Genomic DNA, 25,404 nt, shown 5'->3' on the forward strand with positions numbered 1-25,404 from the left:
CGCTACAACAGGACATGAATTGCTCAGCATGATGGACGCCTTCTCAGGATACAATCAAATCAAGATGCATCCGAGCGACCAAGAGTGCACCACCTTCACAACCGACAAGGGCTTATATTGCTACAATGTCTTATATTGCTACAATGTCATGCCTTTCGGATTGAAGAACGCTGGGGCAACATACCAGCGGTTAATGAACGCCATGTTAGCAGAACACCTTGGCAAAATAATAAAGGTCTACGTGGACGACATGCTAGTCAAGAGCATCAAGGCCAGCGGACACGTGGCAAACCTCCGAATCATATTCACCATTCTCTTGGTGAACTTTGCTTGTCCTCAAGCAAACTAAATGAAATTTAATCCGAAAATCTACAAACTCACAAACATAAAGATAGTGTAGTATTAGCCTTTCCAACCATAACCCTCGGAGAACTAATTATGTATATGACCATGAGGTTGGCAAAGCACAACATAAGAATTTTGAATTTGTAAGGCAATTAAGATGCACATGTGAGAAATGCTCAAGTATATGCATGTGTTGACCTTGTGTCAAATCAATCCACCATAATCAAATAGGCATATAGAAGACCCAACATAACCCACTAAACTCACATAGGTTCACTAAATATTACCGCTCAAGTGTTTAGGAGCTATATGTGTTTCACTCAAAGCAATTTCACAACACGCGCCGCCATATGCTTGCTCTTCGATCTCATCTCCGCTAGGTAGCCCACAACTTTCAAGATCAAGAGGTCTTTTATTTGGTTGTAATGGGGCTAAGGGTAAGTGGCTAATAGAAATGAAGGATAGGGAAAGACAAAGTCCATGAAAATCGGTGAAGCAACTCTCTCTTGTAGAGATATATGACTTTGCATTCAAAAGCTAACTCACTCACTCTAATCCCAATGTACAACCCACACTAATAATACTAGCTATTTTTTTTTTTTTTTTTCAACACTTCTTTTTTTTTTTTCTTTTTTTTTCAATCACCTTTTTCTTTCTCTCTTCTTTTTCTTATTTTCTTTTGAACTTCTTCTTCTCTCTTTTTTTTTTTTTTTTTTTTTTTTGGAACTTTTTCGAAACTTTCTTTTCTATACAAAAATCACTCACCCCCACACTTATTCTTTTGTAACCTCACACTTTTGACTTTTCTTTTCTTTCTTTTGAAGCACTCAAACATAAAGTCATTCTCTCGAATTGCTTCACCAACTACCATGGAAGGGTAGGATAAAAGTGTATAGGCTAGGTAGGAATTTGTGGTGGTAATGAACAAAAAGGCTAAATATATAAATAGGCTCAAAGTGGCAATCTAGTGATAAATATCTTTGGGCACATGCTTCTTTGGCCATGGTGTTATTAACCTAAAATGCCTCAATCCTTTCTATCCCATCGCAAGCTAAAAGTAGCCTCGAGAGGTCTCAATTAAGTTCTAGATACGCAATGTCATGAAATTGTACACACATGAAAGAATAAGTGAATGAACGATGCATACACTATAGATATAGGCACAAAAGCTCACAAATAAGGCATGCAAGTTAATCAAATGACCTATATGCTTCTCTAATTATGATGAACCAACCTAACCATAGGCTATGTGCACACATATAGTCAAGCATAGATCACATATACACTTAATCACAAAACAAATTCAAAGTCCTAGATCATGCTTAATCTATTCACAATCACAACAAGTTAAGTCCATGGCTCGTCATTGGGGTTGGAAAAGGCATTAACCACTAAAATATAATTACATAAAGCTAATCTAATTTTTTTTTATTTTTTTTTAGTGACGAAAATAGGGCACCCGAGCCCTCACCCCCACACTTAAAACCAACATTGTCCTCAATGTTGTAAAGTGAGCTCGAAAGCTAAATTTGTGTCGGAGTTAGGCATGAGAGTGAAGTCCGGGCGAAAGCACAAAAATTAACTATGAAAATAAAAAACTAAATGCGGAGTAAAGTTACGGAAACCCCCTTTGTAGACCACCATTGCTCACGACCTTCGGAGAAGACAAATATGAGACACCAACCTCAAGGCACAATGCCTTGACTTCCTTTACGTATGCTCCATAATAGCTCTAGATGCTCATGAAAAGATCGACTCCATTTAGAACATAAATGTCCTTGAGCAATGCGTCACACAACAACCACTTCAAAGAATAAGGACCAAGGTCCTCCATTAAAATCATAGGCTTGGCCACCTCCAACACACCCCAAGACTGCCCATACATTAACCTCCATTGAAGAATTGAAGTGCAAGAAGTCCAACCACCCCGAGTGAACAAAACAAGTGAGTGCAGAAAACTTCCAGCAATGACCTTTCAGGCTTCAAATTCCCATATCTCATACTCAGAAAGAGACAAATAAGTGAGACCACTTGGAATGGAAAGTAGACTCAAATATCTTTCTATCCAAATAAAGTAAGCCACCTATCTCCAACTGAGAAGAAATCTATAGTTGGTCAAAGTTTCCAGCTTGTAATGAAGTCTGCTGCTGACCCTCAGTCACCAATACTGCAATTTCTGAAGCTCCAGAGGTGCAAAGAGGGTGAGACCAATGGGATATAAAAAAATAGACTCATAAGGATACCTGATGGTAAAATTTCACTGGAAAATCAATTCGGAGTCAAAAATCGTTGGCCTCCAAACTCACTGTTGTGTTCTGCAGTTTCTGCTGTGCCCTGTTTCTGACCTCTGTCACTTGGAACATTAAATCTGAAGTTAGGAAGGTTTAGATCACAAACTGTTTCTCCTGTATACAGAGGACATGTGAAGACACATCTCTGAAAAATTTTAGCTCCAAATTGATTGGGATGTAGAAGGTGTAGCTTCCCAAAGTCACTCTACAGTAGCTGTCTCTGTTCTGACCTCCTTGTATTGACCATTAAGTAACTTGAGTTCCAGTGACTCAAAGAGGCTGAAATTTTGTCACAGAATAGTAGACATATAGGAAAATAGCCCCAGAAAATTTCAGCTCAAATTCACATGTGGATTGGAAGCTATAGTCAGCCAAATTCAACTGAAATTTCTGGACAGAAACTGCTCACTATCACATTCAATCTTTCTTCAAACTTCCAACTCCGAACACCTCCCTTCCTCCCAAAAAGATGGCTAAATAGCCTTATTGATGCAAAATAACCAGGAAATTTCAAAAACACCTAGGGTTGCCTCCCTAGAAGCGCTTGTTTTTAAAGACCCCAAGCCGGTCTATAGAACATGATCTTTGTCAAGGTGGATACTTCTCAAGTGCGACCACCCTATTGTTTGGGGCTAAGGGACTCCTCGATGTGTCATAGAGGCAAGACCAAGAGCTACATAAGAATACTCCAATTGGTGGCCAAAAGTGTAGCTTCTTAATCTTCCTCTTCTCAATTTTTCTTCTAGGAGCTAACCTTGCCTTCTCCTTCTCAAGTGGTGTAGAATTGATGCTCGTAGGAACAATAGGTGGTAGAAGCTCTTGAGAGTGATGGGAAAGGGTGAGTGCAAATGCTCTATTTCCTTTCCAATCCATCACCTCATTGTAAAAACATTGACCACTTAATGGTGGATTGGGAGGTAAAAGTACCTTGATCCCAATCCTCTCATTAAGAACATAAGTGCTCAATATTCTACAATCCACCTTGGGAAGCTCATGATGGATCTCCATGGATGTGGGAGGAGATAAAGTCCTTGGCTCTTCAATTTCTTGACCATCACAAAGTATTGAAGGACTCTCTTCCTCCTTGGGAACATTGACCTCGATGACTAAAGGAGTATGGTATATTACTTGAAGCTCCGCATCCTCCTCGATGAACAAGGGATTATGGTGTATAACTTCAAGCTCCGCATCCTCCTCACTAGACAAGACATCCTCTTCTTCGGAATCATCTTCAAATATCTCTCCTCCATTTGGAAGCTTAGATTTCCAATATTGCACCCATTCCTCCGAAGTGTAGTCTCTCACCTCACTTGCATTGAAACTTTCATAACCAAGCTCAATTTCTTGTACATCAACATCACTATCATCATTTTCAACTTGCATAAAGGATTCTTGCTCAAGATGCTCAATATACACTTCTTCTCTTGAAATAGGCTCCACTTGCTCAAAGAAAGATTCATGCTCATAAATGGTGAAGGGTGGCTCTTGTGCAAGACTAGCCTCAAGTTGCTCATTGGTATGTATAAGTATTTCTTGAGAAGCTTGCAACCGAGCTTGGGACGCTTGCAATTGAGCTAGTAATTCTTCAAGAGAAGGCTTCCTAGACTCAAACGCTTGCTCATGAGGATATGCTTCCGGCACCATGGTCTCTTGTGAAATCCTAACTTGAGAGGCTTGTAAAAGATCTCGGGAGGCTTGCAATTGAGCTAGTAGTCCTTCAACGAATTCCTTCCTAGGCTCATAAGCTTCATCTTGTGGATATGCATCGGGTACAAATGTCTCTTGATACATGTACTCACACTCTTGCATAAAATTTGGGCATTCAAATCTCAAAGAGCACTCAAAACGTGAATGCCATGGAGAATTACACAAAGCACAAGTTTCATTGCAAGAGGACATAGAACCGACCGCATGAGAATTCCACACTTGATGACCTCCACCATAGAAACTTTCTTGCTCATATCCCCTCGAGTCATCCCATCCATAGCTCCATCGATCCATAGCTCAATGTGAGAAAAATATATGCCTATGAGTTTCCACAAGTGAGATTAGTAACCAAAAAATTAGAAAATATAAAATTAGAAAGTAAGCAAACAAAACAAACAATTTTTTTTTTTTTTTAAATAAAGAAACAAAAATTTGCTAATGTGACCTAAAGAACCGATTCACCAAGGGATTAAGGCTATTAAACCCTAATCCCCGGCAACGGCGCCATTGACTTGATACACATTTACGCAAACGTACGTATCATTGTCAAGATAGGGAAGTATTAAGCCCAAAGTTTATCGTACCACGGGGATTAGTGGCTAACCCACAATCCTTGGGTAGTCGGAACTAAAGTCACTAAGCAAACAAAAGAAAAATAAAGAAAATAAAATAAATAAAAATGCTACTCTAAGGCACCAAGCCTTAGCAATGCTCGGCTTTGGTTTGCACCGAAGCCTAATCAAAACTAAAAGCCTAGTGATGACTATTTACAATGAGGTAGAAATTGTCATTAAACATTGTGATTTAATTTTCTAAAAAGACTAAGTCAAAAACTAAATTAACAACAACAATTAAAAACAAAGAAAATAAAAATAAAAGAGAGATAAGTTTGGGTACTAGGGATCACTCTCTAGCAATTTCAATGCAACGAACACATTTCAAGCAAACAAACATATTTTCATGAGAACCAAATCCCGTACTTAATGCCGGTCAAGGCCACTAAGCCTAATTTCCTTAAGGGTATTCACATTTTCGGTTAGGACAAATATGAACTCTCTAATTCATGAGTTAGTACCTTAGTAGGGCTACCAAAACATGAACTAAAGGCGTAGAGCTCTAGAAATTAGGGATTTAAGCATGCAATAGTTACAACCTAAAATGTAACGATTACTTAGTTCTCTACCTAATGCCGGTTAAGGCCACTAAGTCAATTTCTCTTATTTGGTATCCATTCTTCCGGTTAAGGCAAGAATGAACTCTCTAACCCTAATCATTATGCCTTGTTAGGGCCATAACGTCTAGGATTAAAGGCGAAGGGCACAAGAAAATAGAAACTTAGGCAATCATTCATTTTCGATTAAGCAACTACTTGACCCACCACACTAATTACATGAAGCTAGTGAACAAAAGAACCACCAATTGTATCACACAACACAAATCTTAACACATAACAAAGAGAGTGGTCAATTCCCTAAAATTCATGCATCAAGAATCAATTAACATAGTAATTAGAGTGCACCCATATGAAAATACATTATTTATCACTTGAAAAATATGTCAATTACATCAAAATTGAGCTAGAGTTAGAAACCCTAGCCCCCAAAAGTAACTACTCACAACCCATATTCATGAACATCAAAATTACAAAATTCAAATAGCAAAGAGTAGAGAAGTGTAGGAGAAAACAAGGATAGTCACAAATAGCTATGAAGCTAGCATGACTAGCCTTGAATTACAACCCCACAAAATACTCAAATCTTGAATCTTGTATAAATTGAGCTTCTTGATAGATCCTTGAAGTTTTGTGTGAGTAGTTCTTCAAATCTCAAAAGAAATTATAAAGAAAAGAGGGAAAATGAAGGAGAGGAGAGGTGAGTGAGAGCAGCCCAAGGCTGCCCCCAAGTGTGCGGCGCTGTTGGTCTGTAGAGTTCTTCCCTTCGGCGTGAGAATAGGATGAATATATATATAGTGCGACGTGGGTGGCTGTTTTGTGGTCAAGAGGAAAGATCATGGGTAAGGGATACGTGGCTGCTGGTGATGAGAGGAAAAGGAGAATTGAATCAATTGATAATGGAACACGTGCAGCACCTTTCATCTGATGGCAATAATTCAATTAACCAAATGGTTAGTTAATTGAAAAGAGAAGAGGGTCACACGTGCTGCATAATGAACTGCTAACCATTTATATAATTAACTAATCAATCAGAGATTGATTAATCAATTAGCCACTGTTCTTTATTTTCTTTTTCTTTTCTTTGTTAGTGTTGACCACACTTGACCGCTACGATAATTTCGTCATTTTGTCGAAAACTCTTAGTTGCTCCAATTTCCCACTATTTTCTCCCGATTTCCGCAATTCCGCTTATTTCCTACACAATGAATAAAAATTGATTAATTACATAATAATTGACTTGAGGATTAGCTTAATTCGAGTATTTAGAATGCAATTACGCGTATAGAAATGCGTGTAATCACTTGGCCTATGGTATGCTCCTCAACCCAGAAAAATGTTTCTTTGGTGTCACCGCTAGCAAATTTCTGGGTTACATCGTCAGCAAACGAGGCATAGAGGTTAACCCTGACAAAGTGCAAGCCATCCTCAACACGAAGTCTCCGGTGTGGAAAGTACACGTTCAGAGCCTCCAAGGCAAGCTAACCGCCCTTTCTGGTTCATCTCCGGGCTCACCGACAGATGTCTCCATTTTTCAAGGTTCTGAAGAGGACACACAAGAAAGTAATTGACTGGACCCCAGACTGTGAAGCGGCGTTCCAGAGCTTGAAGGAATACTTGGCGGCAGTCCCACTTCTCTCCATTCCTGTGCAGGGTGCGGTACTCTACATCTACTTAGCGGTATCCCCATAGGCGGTAAGCTGTTCCATTGTACGACGAGAAGGACAGGACGAGCTCCCAATATTCTATGCCGACAGAGGCATGAATGGGGCGGAGACAAGATACACCCCACTGGAGCAGCTCGCACTTGCACTAATTATCGCCGCTAGACGTCTCCGCCAATACATTCAAGCTCATACAATCCATATCTTGACAAACCAACCGCTGAAGCAGGTAATGCCTCAGCAAATGGGCCATTGAGCTCAGCGAGTTCGACATTGACTACAAGCCAAGAACCGCTATGAAAGGCCAAGCGGTCGCGAACTTCATCGCCGAGCTTACTGAATATCAGAATGAACCCAACCTCAGGGCAGAAGAAGCCAACACGGCAATAGTAACCGCTGAGGAGCCAGCGCCGAAACAGCAGTCGGACTGGAATCTCCATGTCGACGGCTCCGCCTGCGCCAAGGCATGTGGTGCTGGCGTTATCCTGACAGGGCCAGGAGGATTGAACGTGGAGTACGCGTTGAAATTCAATTTCACAGCCTCAAACAACATGGCGGAGTATGAAGCGCTCATTGCAGGCTTACTCCTTGCCATCGACTCCGGTGCTGACAGCGTCAACATATTCAGCGATTCCCAGCTAGTCGTCAATCAGGTCAACGACAGCTAGGGCTGGGCTCGGTTCTGTTTTTCAATTTTTTTGCCGGAACCGGAACCGATGATGTTTTTCCGGTTCGGTGTTGCTACATTTTTTTGCCGGAACCGGAACCGACTTGGAACGGTTCGGTTACGGCTTGTAACCGGTTCCTGTACACACAGCAAAACAGCAGCAAACCTATCCAGTTTCTCAGCTTCTCAGCCACATTATGTTCTGCAATTTTCTCAGTTTCTCCATTAAAGAACACAGCAGAACTGGAGGAGGAGGAGAAGAGGAGGAGAAGAAGAATATGGCTGCAATAGATCTGGAGAAATCTCATACCAGTAGTTATGAAGAAGAAGAAGAAGAAGAGAAGATCGATTCAAATTGATGAATTATACCTCCAGTAGTCTGGTACAACCGAGAATATAGAGAAAGAGAAAGAGACAGAACAGAGAAAGAGAAAGAAGAACAGAGAAAGAGAAAAGGAGAGAATAAAGAAAGAGAAAGGAAATAAAGAAAGAGAAAAGGAGAGAATAAAGAAAGAGAAAGGGAGGTGGTGGACGACCGAGAGACAGAGAGAAATGGGAAAGGGAGGGTGAGGTTTGTATTTTATTAGAAAAAAAGACAGAATAAGGGTTTGGGAAGTTGAAAGTGGCTTTATGGGGAAGGAGTAAGACCGGCAGCACGTGTAGGTTGAGTGTGACTATGGATATCGGTTCCAGACACTCTTCCGAAACTAAGAACCGAAACCGAACAGAAAACTTACAAAACGGTTCGGTTCTGAAAATAAACCGATTTTGACAGCCAAGAACCGCACCGAACCGCACCGAACAGGCCATTTCGGTTCTGTTCTTCCAGTTTTCGGTCTGAAAATCCCAGCCCTAACGACAGCTTCCAGGCCAAAGACAAACAGTTAGCGGCATACTTGGGATACGTCAAGACGCTCCCCAGGAAATTCAAATTTCACACCATCACACAGATCCTCAGAGAAAAGAACGCCAAGGTTGATTAACTGGCAAGACTAGCAGCTGCTCAACCACACCAAAGTCTAGCGGACACAAGGGTGGAATGCCTTGACAAGCCAAGCATCACCAAAACCCTAGCGGAAATCTTCAACATTGAGGTCAATCCCAGCTGGATGGACGAAATAATCGAATACAAGCGCAATGGAACGCTGCCAACCGCCAAGGTCGAAGCAAGGCAACTTAAGCGGAGAGCAACCCGCTATAATATCCAGAATGGCAAGCTTTACCGCCAGGGATTCACCCATCCTAACCTCCGGTGTCTGACCCCAGAAGAGGGAAAAGTCGTTATGGCAATAATACACGCCGGGGAATGTGGAAACCACTCGGGCTCCAAGTATCTGGCCAATCGCCCAATGCGACAAGGCTACTTCTGGCCCATGCTCGGCGACGATGCCAGGAAGGTTTCCAGGTCTTGCCACAAATGTCAACAGTACGCTGACCTCCCCCATGCCCCGGCGGAACCCCTGTCTATCATCATTGGCCCATGGATTCACTCCACTTGGGGCCTAGACCTACTTGGCAAGTTCCCAACCACTAGGGGTCAGTTCAAGTACATCATTGTTGCCATAGATTACAACAGCAAATGGATAGAGGCGGAGCCCCTAACAGCAATAACTACCGCCAAGGTAACTCACTTCCTCTGGAAGAACATCTACAGCCGCTACGGCGTCCCCCATACCATCATCACAGACAATGAAACACGGTTCAACAACAAAGAGCTCATATCTTTCACCGCTAACCTGAGCACCAAGATGAGCTTTGCATCTGTCGCTCACCCCCAAACCAACGGCCAAGTCGAAGCGGCAAACAAGATAATCAAGAAGCTGCTAAAAAAGAAGCTCGACGACGCCAAGGGTTTATGGGCGGATAAGCTCCTGGAAGTTCTGTGGGCCATCAGAACTACCCCAACATCCGCTACCTGTGAAACACCATTCTGTATGATGTTTGGGACTGAAGCCGTCCTACCCATAGAGGCCACCCAGCCTACCGCTAGGGTCGAGGGCTACTGTTCCGAGACCAAGGGCATTAGCCTCGACAAGGATCTCCTCGAGGAAAAGCGCCACAATGCCCATTTGCACAACTTGCAAAACAAACAGCAGGTATCGCGTTTCTATAACTCCAGAGTCAAAGCCCGGAACCTCCAACTTGGGGACTGGGTCATGAAGGAAGTCATTCCCCACCAACGACACTCCGTCCTACTTGGGAAGGACCATACAAAATAGTGGAAGTCGTCAGCCCTGGCACCTTCTACTTGATGGACAAGGATGGTGTCACAACGACCCACCCTTGGAATACCGAACACCTTCGGTATTATTACAAATAGTCAGGCCGCTACCCAAGAGCATCTTGATTTAGCTAAATTTTTGTTCAATATTTAGCTAAGGGAAGCTACCCAACGAGTACAACCCCTCTTTTGTAAACGCTGATCTCTCAGCTATCAATGAAACGAGGAATTATTCAAACCATTGTTCTCCATGGCACAAGTTAACTAGCAACGCCAACAACAGTCAGCGAACAACGTCCGCTACAGCATGCACTTGGAACAATTTTAATTCCTTTAATGTTTCATTGATTAACAAAAGCACAAGTCAAAACTCTAGCGGTATAGCAACATTCAAACAACAGTCGTTATCAGCAACAATCCCACACTTAAACAAAATTTCAGACAAGAAAATCATACTTCATATATTTAGGGTCGGGATTCCCCGCCCAAAAATATTGTCCAAAGTACATGACGAAACGCCTCAGCAGCAACAAAAAAAAAAAAAAGAGCTACAAAGCTTGGACAGTCTTCAGGGATTGTTGGGAGCGGCAGCAACATTTTCATCAACCACCGGCGGCTGTGGAACGACCAGGCGGCTCGTCTGGTCCGAACCACGAGCGGTAGGGCTCGGCGTCACCATGGTGCCATCCGCCCGAGTGTGGGCCTCCATGAACTCAACACGAGACACTTCGGACTAGGTAGGCAAAGGAGTCCGCTGGGAATCATCCGCCGGACCAGGACCACTCTCGCCACTACCAGAGCGTGCACCTCCAGTCTGATCAGCGGCAGCCCCCCCCCCCCCCCGGCACGGGCGGCTGGCTCGACTTGCTGGCAGGCCGAGGAGCCTTGTCCCAGTTGATCACACCCTTCTGGTTTAGCATCTCGAAGTTGGCCGCTGCACCAGCCTTTGCCGCCTTCATCAGGGTATGCTTAAACTCTGGAGGCTGCTTGTAGGCCTTGACGGCAGCGGCATCGACACGGGTCCTTTCAACTCCCAGTCGGGCAACCTCGCCCTCCATCTTTTTCAGCTTCATGGTCTTAGCGGCAACCTCCCGCTGAAGATTCTCGTCACGCCGGGCCTTGGAATTCACCATCCTTGCAGCAGGGCCATATCGCGCTCCAACTGCACCATCCTCTCGGCTCGCTCCACATCCCTGTCGATGGCGACAGTCAGCTTTCCCCGCACATCCACCAGGTCGCAGTCGGCCTTGGCCAGCAGTCGCTCGGTGTCCGCCAGCTTTTTCGACACCTTCTCCAACTCCCTCCGGAGATTTGCAATTTCATCCCTCATCTGCTGCTCAGTAGGAGACGACTTCGATGCCGCCAGAAACAGCTCATGGAGCCCAACAGACAAATGGCCAAAGGCCGAGCTGAACGACGATTGTTGAACGACCTCTCGCAGAGATGGAAGAGAAACTCCCGCTCGGGATCGGTCAAAAACTCCGCATAGGCAACAAAGGAATCCAGACCACTCAACGACACCTCCCCGGCGACGGCCACAGTCACTAGCTGCGAGGCCTGCTTTGTCCTCTTCTGTTGGTGGGCCCCGACGGTCTCCGAGTCGTCATCCCCATCATCTTCATCGGCATCATTTTGCCACCGCTTCCGCTGAAGAGGCCCCAGTGTGGTCACCGTGGCGGTAGGCCTCGAGAGTCCCTGCGGTTCCAAACCCGCAATGGTAACGGGCTCCTTCGTCTGTACCGTTTTCTCCCTTTGAGCCCCTCGCCGCTGAGCAGGCGCTCTCTCCTTGCCCTTCTCCGGACCAGCAACGGACTTGCTCCTGCCAGCAGCCCCACGCTCGGCGCGAGGCTCCTCCTGCACCGCGGACTCACCGGCGACGCCAAGATGCGAGTGATGCAGCATCGACATCACCACCTCAGTCTCCGACTGGCTTAACGCCAGCATCTGAGGGTCGACGACGGTTTGCTGGGCGTTGAGCCCGGTGGAGTACATACCCTTCAGGAAGTTCTGCAGCTCGACGCGATCCATCGCTTTGTCGAATGCTTCAGGACTAGCTTTATTACCAGGAACAGGATCTGACCAAATAAACAGAGAAAGTTAGCGAAGGACACGGGTCGGCGGGAGACACTTACCAGGAAGACGGGTTAATTTCATATCCGCCAACAGCTCCCAGCCTGTCAGTAGCTGGAGATCAAGCAGATTGTGATTTTGCCAGCACCCTTTGATCTTTGCAATGCGGCACTGCTCCTCGCGCGTCAACTTAAACCATAAGCCCGCTACACAAAAACAGAAGCGATTAAAAATAAAAGAAAGGAAGTAAGAGAAGGCAACTAAGAAGTCACAGCAGGAAGGCTAGCAGGGCCAGCGACAACCTCAGATAGGCTGGAACTCGGACTTAATCCTAAAACTCGGGGCTTGTGTGTTCGCCCCCGCGTCGAACTCCCAACCCTCCGTCGCAACACAGAAGGTCGCCCGCCAGGGAGACATAGAATCCTTCAGGTTCTCGATCAACTTGGGCGCCCCCTGACGGCGGGTTAGATTCGCTTGCTCGCTACAACCCTGGCGCTTCACGTACACAAGCTCGTAAAAATGAAGCACCTCAGCCACCGTCGGGCTTTCACATCCAGACAACCGCCATAGCGAGTTCAACGCCATCAATAGCCTCCACATGTTGGGGCAAATTTGCCTGAAAGCGAGGTTAAACTCACATAGCAGGATCTGCAGGTTGGGCAGTAGCGGAAAAGTGACACCTTGGCGGAGCACGGCCTTATGCACAGCGCAGCATACCCAGCTGGCAGAAACGACGCCTTCTCGTCTTTCTTAGGTGAACACAACTTCACCACGCCAGGCAGGCGGAACACCTTTTTCATCTTGGCGATGGCGGACGGAGGCATTGGCCCTCCCGCCTCGTCAACGGGACTGTCGTCTCGAAGAACCCAAACCGACTCTATCTCCTCTTCGGCGGCGTCATCCCCATGAGCAACACCACTCGCAGCACTATGGCTAGCCAGCCTATCCTCATGTTGTTCGCGGGCAGCGGTTTCCTTTCTCGCCGCTGATGTTTCTGGGCGCCCAGCACGAGCCATCGCTACTTCCCACAGTATGGTTTGTAAGGATTGGATATCTAGCGGTTCCGGCAGTGAGGTTCCTGCAGGGGCAGACGGACGCAAAGAATCAATAAAAACCCTATCGGAACCGCTGAGCGACACGTCAGACCCGGAATCCTCACTGCTCGAGATCTCTATGATGCTAGCCATCGCAAACACCCTAAAACCCAAGTCAGTCAGTTCCAAAACGATCTAAACTATCCCTATGTCAAATCTTAGCCAAGAACACCAAGAAAAATCATACCTACAACCCAGAAAATACCAAAACAAGAACACAATGTATATACACTCAAAACCCAAATTCGACCACCTAGCAAATCTATAAACTTCAACCCTCTGCCACAAACACCTAAACCCATCCCCAAAACCCTTCTAGACCCTCAGACAAACCTTAGAATGGCACCAATCACTTCGAATAGCAAAAGTATCAACTAACATAAACAAGAAGCAATCAAATAGGCACGCGGCTCAAATTTCCAACCTGAAATATGGGAACTCTGGTGCGCTTGGTGATGCTTGTCGTCACTTCGATGAATCTCCCTTGTCAAACAGCAACACTCACTCGATTTGCAGAACGTACTCCTCAGCTATCAGAAAACAAAGCTTGGAGACGACGAGTTAGGTTTGAAGTGCAGAAGATGTCAAAACCTTGTGAGTTTCCCTATCTTTTATGTCAACATCAAACAAATCTAGGCCGTCCGCTGAAAAACGACATCAAACGGGAACCGTCCACGTGCCCCACCATCGCATTCACTATCCGGATTACTCGCATTAATGGCGAAGAGACGGGCGTGCGAAGAAGACGTACACCCACACGCCAACCCAATGCATGATAGCCACGTGTCGGGCACTGTCAAACGAAGCGTCTATCAAAAGTAACCGTTAAAAAAAGCAGGCATACCATGCGGCAAGCGAGACAGTCCCCACTAAGCGCAACACCGCTAGCGGGACTTCTTCCTTTCATCTTGCAAGCGAGACAGTCTCCGCTAAGCGCAACACCGCTAGCGGGACTTCTCCCTTTCATCTTGCAAGCGAGACAGTCCCCGCTAAGCACAACACCGTTAGCGGGACTTCTTCCTTTCATCTTACAAGCGAGACAGTCCCCGCTAAGCGCAACACCGCTAGCAAGACTTCTCCCTTTCATCTTGCAAGCGAGACAGTCTCCGCTAAGCGCAACACGGCTAGCGGGACTTCTCACTTTTCATCTTGCAAGCGAGACAGTCCCCGCTAAACGCAACATCGCTAGCGGGACTTCTCCTTTTCATCTTGCAAGCGAGACAGTCCCTGCTAAGTACTACACCGCTAGCGGAAACTCTTTTTTTCATCTGACAAGCGACACGGTCGCCGCTAAGCGAAACACCGCTAGCAGACCTCCATCTCGCTAGCAAGGTCCCCGCGACACGGCTTATCGCTTACGCTCAGCGGAGGGACTTCTGCCAGAGGCAACGCCTCATTCTGACAACGACAGCCACGCGGTGTTGTAGTTAAGATACGTTCCTCCGGGACAATTAAGGGGAGACGTCAACAGTCTTCGAGGCCCTGATCAGGCACGTTGACCCCCGACACTAGGGTATCAATGATTGGGTTCGCTACCCAACAACCTCTGCTCAGCGCAGATCCCCCTCAACAAACAATATGCTGGCCAAACGAAGGCCCATCTTAGCCGGGGAGTGGGGGACTCCCTGGGGGGCCTAGCAGGGGCCTACCCGAGAGGGTATAAAGCGTTTGCTCAGAACAAGTCCATGGTTGACAATGCACTGACGCTAATTATGCTTTCACAAGTCTTGCAGAAGTAACGCTTCAAACCGCTAGGCAACTCCCCAACCAAGATTGCCCTCCTTGACTGGGGACTTGGGGGACTTGTACTTACATAAGCATTTGCCAAGCATAATTAGCTATAATGAGCCAAGCTCATACCACCGCCAGCGGTGCCAACAACCACCAACGGTGTGACCTACGGAAACACAACCAAGCAAGCTATCACCTGAGCCCCGGCTCACCCCCAGATCACCGCTGATGCGCCGCGCCAAGATCGCCTCACTGAAGCATCAGAAGCTGAGAACTGAGGCATATCAGTCCCACATCGAAAACAAGGAAGAGGTCAACCTCTTCCCCACCTATAAAAGGTTCACTCCTCTCTCTTCATTAATTACGCATTTACTACTTACCTACTGTTATTCTGTCAACATAAATACATTGACTAACTTAGGCATCGGAGAAGAGAATACCGCCCAATGCGGTCTCCCTTTGACACCCTTTGTATTTTACTTGACAGATAGCGGAAACTCTGAGAACATCACAAGTAGCGGTCCGCCCACCGGACCAGCGTTAACTGAGATTAGGCCACCGCCCAATCTGGACATTAACACAAAATAAGAATCAACTTGTTAATTACAAAGAGACAACGGATGGCTCAAAAGAACTGTGGTATGTATACGATAAACACGACGGTTACAAAATAAAAATTAACTTCTAAATTTCAAACAGACAACGAATGCTCATAAAAACAGTGATGTGAATAAAAGTTGCACAAACAGCAAATTGCTGTCGACAGATCTACCGATCCCATCAGACAACGGAGTCAACTGCACACCATCGACCTTATGATCGGTATACGACGGTTTTCAACCGTCGTCTGATGACGTTCATCCGATAACGCCTCGATAGACCACGAAAATTTACAAAGTGAGACAATAGTTTTAAACCGTCGTGTAAAGCCTTTTGTATAGTAGTGTTGGTATTTATTCTTGGTTGCTCAATTGGCATTAATAACTATAACAAATCTGGTCATTCAATGTTACCACAAATCAAATATGTAAACGATGTTCAATTCTTTATGCAATAAACTGCTCATAGTAGCCTTCAATATTCCAAAACCACTATGAAAACGTACTGTAAAATTGGTTAACAAGGGCTGACTATATCAATCCAATAATAAACATCCACCTCCATCTTAAAAAACTAAATTTGTAAATCCAAAATATACAAATGTCAATATCCATCCTTGATATCCATTTCAAAATATAAGAAGAAATACAAACAAGTTTTTCTAGAAGTTCAATAAGCCTTCAATGATATGTACATTGCTTGATGTCCTTTTCATCTGCCAATTTTTTCAATGTTGCACCTGTACATATTGTGTATATCTAGATTAATTAACAAGAGAATAATTTGAAGGTAGCAATATGGCAAATTTTTTCATCAGTCATATCCAGATACAAATCTTCTATGTAACAACTTCAGACATGCTAAAATGAAACCTATCAATCTTTAATCTTGATTTTGCAACAACATGTAAGCAATGGAACTGAGATATTGATGGAAGTTTAAACAGGATAACATCATAACAGAGACAAACTAAAAGCCATTAAAAAAAATGCAGATACTGACTTTTACAAAATACAACATACTCAAAATCCTTATACCATGAAATTCCAAGAGTCCATTCTGACTAAAAAGTTGCCTCTAAGAAATACACTGTATTTAGTATATTACACTATAATTATGTTTCTATGATATTATGCAATTGCAATAGCACAAGTGAATCATGTATGCATACCTTCATTTTTGGGAGGACAACTGCACCATCAATTTGAGTAAAAGTGTGTAAGTTTGATTTTATCTTGCCTTTAGTGCCTCCAACTCTTCATTTTGTTAAGTGGCTCTAACCTTCACTGCCTCTAACTCTTTATTTTGCTGAGTTGCATCCGCTTTGATCATCTCTAACTCCTCATTTTGCTGAGCTGCGGTATACTTCACAGCCATCAACTCATCTGCAAGCTGCATTGCTCGCATTTCGGCTTGATCTCCCCTTTGATTCGCCTCCCTCACTTGACATCATTTGCAGAAAATTTAGATCTTTTAGGCTTTGGGCTTGCTCCTAAGCCTCGTATATAGCTTGATCGTGATGGATCGACAATTTTGGAAAACACTTCATCATAGATCTCATCTTCAGACATTATTTTACCAGTTTTTTCATTCATTTGTGGCTCGGTTTGTAGATTTTTCATCTCTTCCTACAAAAGAGTGGAAACATTAAGTCATTTCATGAATACTGTATAATGCAATAATTAAAATAGAAAATATGACAACTCACAAAAGCATTCTTTGTTATATCACCAACCAACCCATGCAGATTTCTTTTCGTTGTATCATGTGAGCTTGAATAGGTCAATACGACCAATTTCCTCTCTAATTTCAGGATTTCGCTATATATTATTGTTTAACCAAAATCAAGAGACAATCTCAAGTAGTGGTGTCGGAGATGCAGGAGCATCGCGAGGACCACACAGTAGTCAGAATTTAACTAGCTTGCTACAGTAATACATATGATAGTGGAAAGAAATATTGTGCAGTTGATTCAGTATCTGAACTCTGAAGTTCACTATACCTCTAGCCAAGTCATTTTAGTTTGTGCAGGATGATGCATGGCCTATGTAGAAGTTTGTCAATTATCTGGTACGTGCATGAGCCTATGTAGAAGTTTCTCAACAATTTTCAAATTATCTGGACAGCCAAACTTGTACTACATAATCCACAAATCCAAAATCAAATCAGAAAAGTGTGTATAGAATTAAGTTCTCGTACTAAAGAAACACAAGCAAATTAATCCGGATTATATTTCTTCATTTTTTTTTTTTTGGTCAAAGGATTATATATCTTCATAACCAACCTAAAACAAAGTTCAAAAGCATACCTTGAGCCTGCATCTCAGACTATGAGTTTCGCCTTTTCGGTCAAAGGAATTTTCATTTGCACATTAATTAATTAATTAATTAACTAAACCCCCGCCCCCAAAATAAACCCCTCTCCCCACGCACTCACTTTAGCTCTCATATAGGAGACTGGTGTCAGAGCAATAGAATTGTATGACAAATGAAGGTTCACGGGCTTGGTACTTCTATTGGGAGGAAATCGGAAGGTCGGTTTCTGGTCATTTGCCTTGAAAATTTAAGGTATGTCTCCTCTTTGCTGTCATTTGTCACTTTGTCAGGCAATCTGCAGAGGTATTGATATTGATTTATGCACTCAAAAGACTTCTATTCTTTCTTCTGCAGACCATATGCTGGTGAGTTTGTTACATATAGACCCCCAAGCGAGGCTTGATATTCTAAAGCCAAGGTTGCCGAATGGGAGTGTCCACCTGGTTTTCTTGGCTATGCTGTAAATATGATCAAAGTGGATATTGGGTCAGAGAGAGAGAGAGAGAGTGCGTGTCTGTTTCATCTCCAAAGGTGAGTTCTTTGATTGTTACTTAGTGGCTGCATTAGAGAAATGAGAGAGGTTTGAGTAGTCCAAAGGTGAGTTCTTTGATTGTTACTTAGTGGTTGCATTAGAGAAATGAGAAGAGGGGTTTGAGTAGTGAGTGTTTTGTCTCCAAAGGTTGCTTCTTTGGTTTTTATTTTGTGCTTGAATTTGAGAAATGAGGGAGAATTAAGTGGGGAGTTTTTCGTCTCCGAAGGTGGGTTTTGTTGGTTGATGTTTGAAAGGTGAGAGCTTTGAGTGAGGGTTTTGGTGAGGATGGAGATGGGGAAGGGTTTGAGGGAGGCTGGGAATGGTGGAATTGAGGGTGGAGCTGAAATAGGTGAGCAGAGAAGAAAGAGATTTTGGGGAAAAAGTGACGAAATTGTTTGGAATGGAGATCTTGGTATTGGTGGTGAGGAGTGGTTTGGCGGTAGAAATGGCGGAGGTGTGAGCTTCTGGGGTGGTGGTCTTGATGGCGGAGGGGCTGAGGCTGGTGGTGGCCAAGCTTTTGCTCTTGAACAAATTAAAGGTGGGTTTGGTGAGACATTTCAATTTGGTGGCAGTTTGGGTGGTCTGGATGGCGGTGGAGGCATTCACCACTTGTGGGGAAATGAAGGCCTTGGCGGAGAAGGAATGCAAGGCCTGATTAGAACATGGATTAATTCCAGAAAAAGAGAAATGGTGGACTCACCCAACCATAGTTTTGGGGTGATGAGGCCTCTGGTAATGTTGATAGTCAAAGAGGCTGTTTGAGTGTAAATGCATCTGGTAATGGTGAAGATAGAAGTGGAGGTGGTGCTCAAGGGTCGAATCGTAAGCGTGGAAGCTTTGAATGGGAAGGAAGATGGATGTACTGTTCAGCGAAAGGGTAAGCGTGGTCGACCAAAGGGTTCAGCTAAGAAGAAAAATCTTTGTGGTGATGAAATAAGGGAAATGCCAGGTGAAATCATGGGTGGGACGGGAAATGGGAGCTCCATGCTTGAAGGTAAGGAAGATGGTGGAATGCCCATAGAAGCCTCTGTGGCCATTGAAGTTGGAAATAAATGTGTTCAGGTGAAGAAGCGTGGTCGGCCAAAGGGGTCGACCAGAAAGAAAGATTTTGCCGTCAAACAAAATCAGGAAATGTTCAGCAATGTTATGGGCAGTGATGAAGGTGCTACTGAGACTGTATGGTCAACAGCCTTCGAAAACGGTAGGACTAAACTTGCAGGGGGGAGCAAGCTGTGAGAATGTCTAGTGAAACTAATTGTGGGAATGATATCCAAACAGTGGATAAACATAGCCAACTAAAGGAAATTCAAGAAAAGTTTGATAAAATGGTAGTCGGTAATGATGGTGATGGTAATGATGCTCCTATGGTGGGTTTGGAGAATGAGAGGCCTATTCGTGCGGGCGAGGAAGATAAGGGAATGTCTGCAACCTGTGGCAGTAATGAAGGTGGACATGAGGCCGTCCAACAGAAACAAGAGACCTATTGCTTCTGTTGGAGAAGGTCAGAGTCGGGAAGGAGAAAATGCATGTGGGACCAATTGATTGTGGAGATGAGAGCTCAAAGAGTAAGCTAGGCCGGCCTAAGAAGAAGAGACGAATCATTCGTCCTGAAGTTTTGAGTAATATCACAGTACTGATGCATCAATGTTATTTGAAGGAGGACCTGAGTTTCCCTACACCGCAATTAAAGAACTCTGAAGATACTGAGAAAAAAAAATTACAGAAGAGGCCTAGAGGGAGACCCAAAAAGATCAACAACCAACCAGTGAATCACAGTGAATTCCGTACTCAGCAATTAAAGAACTTAGAAGATGCTGGGAAAAAAAAATTCCATTTGAAGCCTAGAGGGAGACCCAGGATGTTTAACAACCTACAATTGAATCACAGTGACTTACGTGCAGGGCAATTAAAGAACACTCTGAACATACTGAGCAAAAATTCCATAAGAGACCTAGAGGCAGACCCAGGAAGTTTAACAACCTACAGGCGCATCCCAGGGACCTTAACCAGGGAATATCTACTGATACGTTGGTGAGTTATCCTAAATTATTTTTCTCAATTAAGATCAGCTATCCTTGCTAGGGAGTGAACAAGCCATTTTCTTTGTACTAATAGCCTGTATATCCCAACTCCTATGCATGCTTTCATGGATGCATTGTTTTATTGCCTTTGGAAATTTATACTTGTACGACTGTCAGTAAGTCGAATTTTTGTCCATTCTAACTTTTCTCTTTATTCTGTGTTAGGAGAGAAAGAAAAGTTTATGGTGCCACCAGTGCTTACGTAATGACGGAAATGGTGTCGTCATTTGTTTAAATTGCAGCAAAGAAACGCTATTGCTATGACTGCCTTGCAACGTGGTAATGAAATCTCAAGGTGCTTTATTTCATTATCTCCATTTACATAATTAGTAAAGCATTTTCCAAGTTCTAGCATGTATTTTCATCGGTTATCACAAAGCAGACGCCTTGTTAACTACAAAGGTTGGACATTTGAGTTCGTGATTGTCAATTAATTTTTGAATGTTGATTTATATTGCCGAAATAGATGAATCCCATCCAATGGTCCTGATGGTGTATTTTCAGATAAATGAAATAGGTACCCCTGAGAAGACAAAAGAGGATATAGAGATTGCTTGTCCTTATTGTCGTGGGAACTGCAACTGCAGAATATGCCTCAAGGAGGATTGAGTTGTGATGGTGCGTCCATGATGTTAAGTTTCTGTTACCCTTGTTCCTGTTCTGCATTGATACATTTTTTCGTCTGGGGCCAAACTGTGTACTTCCTCTGCAAGCCGGGCATGAAGAAACAGATACAAATATTAAATTGGAAAAGTTGCTTTACTTGCTGTGCAAAACTCTGCCTCTCCTTAAGCATATTCAACGGGAGCAGGGATCTGAATTTGATGCAAAAAGCTGTACACATGGTATAGTAATCTGATATATTTCTTTTTGAAGTTTCAGTTTTTATGCTAGACCAACCTTTAAGAAGTGCGAATGCTTAATGACAACTTTTTCCCTCTTTGTTTCACCGGTGTACAATTGACAGAAGAGGATCTAACGAGGTCTATGCTAGAGGATGATGATCGAGTGTACTGGTATCATCTCAATTCTCCCTAATGATTAAAATTGAATCACTAGTTGTCCACTTTAGAGAAATTGTCATATATATTGACTTTGTATGTTGACAAGTAGAATAAATTTTTCGTCTTTGCATTTTTGATGTCGCTGTGAGTCCATTACTCTAACGGATACGATTGGGCCTGACTACTTATATATTTTCTGGGATGGATTTTATTCATATAATTAGGGAGAATGAATGACTCACTTCTGTAAAATTAAATTGATGATATTGTAGTTATCAGGATTGCACGTGCCTGGTGAACTATTTTTGTTGTTGCCTCAGAAAAATAATTGGTTGAAAACTTGAAACACTTGCCATATCTCTGTTCTCATATAAATATAGAGTGATGCTTCCAGTTTTGCATTGTCAATCCCACAATGTTTATATGATCTCCCATGGAATGATTACTAGTGCTAGCTTTGGTTTTACGCTGCATCTCTCAGAATCTTTAACAATAGTGACTGTGGTCATGATCTCTTAGATTTGAGGACTGTTAATTTCTTTTCCACCTATTGTTCAGTCAAATGTATTTATAATTTCCTTTCAAGTTTGTGACCATGGACAAATGCAACAGTGACAAATGCGGTACATCCATTGTCAATTTCCACAGCAGCTGCCCCAGTCCTGATTGTTCTTATGATCTCTGTCTCACTTGTTGCTGGGAACTAAGGAAAGGATGTGAGCTTGGAGGCAGTGAAGCAAAATCTTCTGGTCAACAGATTTGTGAAGGAGTACATGGTAGAGGTACAATATCAGATGACCAGATTCCTGAAAATGTGAATGGAAATATATCACAGAGCATACCAGTAAATGAGTTCACAAATGATATGTCTTCTTTGTTTCCTCATTGGAGAGCAGAGGCTGATGGTAGGATCCTGTGGTTGTGGTACCCAGTTACTTGAACTCAGACGTATCTTTGAAGCTGATCGGGTTGAAAAACTAATTTTCAGCTCCAAGGACCTCACTGTTCATTATCAACTATCAGATGTTGATTTTAGTCAAGGATGTTCTTCATGTCATTCTATCAGTTCTGCATGCAATGGTGTAAACGCTTCTGAAGTGAGGCATGCAGAACTGATTTGCTGGCCTCAACTACACTGGAGGAGAGGGGAACCAGTTGTAGTAAAAAATGTACTAGAAAAGGCTGCTGGCCTTAGCTGGGAACCAATGGTAATGTGGAGGGCTTTTATGGGGGTTTAAAAAGTATTCCGCCAAGGTCAAAGCCACTGATTGCCTTGATTGGTGTGAGGTATGTGCAATTCAGTTTAATTCTTGTGAATCTCACTAATTAAAGTAGAAACAGCAATTGAATAAGTAAGAAGATATCCACAAAAGGTCGAGCTTGTTTACTATATACAAATTCAAAATCTAGTCATTTTCTGATTTTTCTTCTTGTAGGGTGAACTCTCTGTTGGAACCATGGCTTCTTTTATTGGTTACACTTTAACATTCGCTGTAAGTCCGGTTTTATGTTTCTAGTACCTTTGCACTATATTTCATCTTCTCAAGGCTTTTGATAAGTGTTTAATGTAAGCTTCCTTTCAGGTTCAAGGCCTGGTTGACACATTTGGAGATCTTCGTGGAACTCTTGCTGCAGTGGCCAGGTTCAAGGCGGACAATGTTGGTGATTGCTCACCGGTTAAGCACAGTTGAAAATGCCCGTCAAGTTGCATTGTGCTCCAAGGGAAGATAGCTGAAAGTGGGGACGCACTACGAACTATTGGCCAAGAAAGTCAACATGCTTCATTTGTTGGCGCTCGACTTGCTTTCGAGTGACTGGACACAAAAAAAAAAACGATTTGCTGTAATTTGTTTTCATGAGCAGTTTTCTTACCCTACATGTCAAACTCAGCTATATGTTAATGTGCGTTAGAGGCTACCTCGGAGAGCTTTTCATTCCATGAGGAGGTTACTGGTTTTGCATGTCCAAGTCTTTAGGAGTGAGGTTGAGTAGGAGTCTTATTTTGATTTACTTCCTTAATTTGTGTAAAAGCTGTTTCAAGTGCAGTCTATATATGTAATTGAAACAGAGGAAATAAGATATGCTTTTGAGTCGAATTGCTCAGTAAACTTTCAGGTACAATTCTCTCTTGCTTTTAACAGCGTTGGCATTTTAATCAAAGCAAAACTAATGCCAAATTACTCGTAACAGGGCGAGACTAAAAACGGAGTGCAGTTCATGACCAATAAGGACTTGAGCAATACAACAAAAAAACCATCAAAGTCTTTAACCTCCGCATACTGACCTGAAATTACAAAATCTAATATTATCGATCCAGAAAATAGGTCAAAGCTAATTGCCTAATTTGCAAAATCTGGCAAGACATGAGCAATCCTTGCAAAACAGGTATTCACAAGCATTCTACTTCTCTTCTTCCTTCTCAGCCTCAGCGGCCGGCCTCCCCCTTTCCCTTTCCCTTTCCCTTCCCCTTCCCCCCTTTCTTCTTGGCATTCGAATTTCCTCCAGTTTCAGCAGCCTCTGCCTTCCCCCCTTTCTTCTTGGCATTCGAATTTCCTCCAGTTTCAGCAGCCTCTGCCTTCTCCTTGGCATTCCTCAGTTGTATTGTGATCAACCTAAACTTCCTCTCGAGACCCAGACCAGCCTTTCTTTTGAATTGGCCGTGTCCCTTATCACGATAGGCTTTGCAAGGTTCACTGGAGTCGACGTGTCCATCGAGACCTTCCTGTGTTGCAAACTCACGCCTGCAGAAGCATTTGAACTTTGGTTCCTGTCAACAAAGTCAGAAAACTTTACTCGGAAGAATTTTCAGGACAAAAAGTAATCAACCACCACATCCATACACAAATCTCAGAGCTTAAACAAAACAAAAAATTCAGGAAAAACACCAGTATTCACTGTGGCATATGATCGAGCACTTCGTGTTCATATTCGCAACAAATTCTTAAACAATGACTCCTACCTACTCTGTTCTACTGCAAATCCACAGCTACAATGCTACATCCATACAAAACTAAAGTTCTATCCACATGGAATTCAACGATAAACTAATCTTATTCGCAGAGACTGTTCTCAATTTCCAAAAGAAATTTCGATTTAACTAAAAGATCAAGGAAAAGTGTGATTAGGTTTTCAAATTATAAACCAGGGGACTCCTACTCTGTTCTATTGCAAATTCACATTGGAATAACTAGATCCATAAATCATCAAGGTTCAAATCACATTGAATTCAAAGAAAACCTAATCATATTCGCAGAGATTGTTCTCAATTTCCAGTCACATTTTCGAATTAAACTCAAACAATCAAGAAAAAGTGAGATTACCTGGACGAGTTCCTTCTTTGCCATTTCCGGTTCTTCTCAAGCTTGCTTTACTAAGAACTTACAGATCTCGATCAAACTCTCTCTCCCTCTCTCTCTCTCTCTCTCTCTCTCTCTCCCTCCCTCTCAAGATTTCCCCAAATTCTCTTCGGCCTCTTCAGCTCTTGCTTTCCCGCCTTTTAACAGCTCTGTTCTGAGTGTGGCCCCTGCGTTTGGCGTGAGGGGGACACGTGTGCATATGACGCTGGCCACCGACTCTTAAAACTCATACTCACACGACGCCGTTTTCAACTGCGCTTCAGCCTTCAGCCCTTTATTTTATTTCAAATAAAAAAAAACACAATATCAATCATTATTAAAGCGTTTGTTTACATTGACGCGGTAATATAACAATATCGAAAAACTGGCAAGAGTCACAAAATTTAGTATAAATAATAGTCGACATTTATTTTAGCAAACTGTGAAATATCAAATTGAAATATATGTAAATAGAAAAAGGCAAAAAGAAGAGCGCTCAAAATGAACACTTTTGCTTTGCTCAGGGTGAAAAAAAAAAAAAAATTCCTTCCAAATTTGTGATTACAAAGTTAGTGA

The 25,404-nt window shown here is 43.2% G+C and overlaps 1 protein-coding gene and 1 long non-coding RNA gene across 7 annotated transcripts; one reads left to right on the forward strand and one right to left on the reverse strand.

Moving 5' to 3' along the window:
• The first annotated feature begins 17,906 nt into the window (after window positions 1-17,906).
• LOC133718566 (uncharacterized) lies at window positions 17,907-23,589 on the forward strand. Of its 6 annotated transcripts, XR_009850370.1 has the most exons (9): window positions 17,913-18,128; window positions 18,231-20,439; window positions 20,655-20,768; window positions 20,994-21,334; window positions 21,457-21,505; window positions 22,106-22,275; window positions 22,390-22,780; window positions 22,930-22,986; window positions 23,077-23,589. It is a non-coding gene; the product is annotated as an uncharacterized LOC133718566 (long non-coding RNA). The 6 variants fall into 6 exon arrangements; XR_009850373.1 differs by having other exon boundaries at window positions 17,907-18,128; window positions 18,231-18,407; window positions 22,106-22,780; XR_009850371.1 differs by having other exon boundaries at window positions 17,912-18,128; window positions 18,209-20,439; window positions 22,106-22,780.
• Window positions 23,590-23,918: 329 nt separating this feature from the next.
• LOC133716827 (uncharacterized) lies at window positions 23,919-24,966 on the reverse strand. The gene is made up of 2 exons (XM_062143482.1): window positions 24,814-24,966; window positions 23,919-24,260 (listed from the first exon to the last, which is right to left on the reverse strand). Exons 1-2 carry the CDS (start codon window positions 24,835-24,837, stop codon window positions 23,919-23,921), a joined length of 366 nt encoding a protein of 121 aa, XP_061999466.1. The 5' UTR covers window positions 24,838-24,966.
• Window positions 24,967-25,404: the final 438 nt, after the last annotated feature.

This window comes from Rosa rugosa, chromosome 6, assembly GCF_958449725.1.
Source record: "Rosa rugosa chromosome 6, drRosRugo1.1, whole genome shotgun sequence".
Lineage (NCBI taxonomy): Eukaryota > Viridiplantae > Streptophyta > Magnoliopsida > Rosales > Rosaceae > Rosa > Rosa rugosa.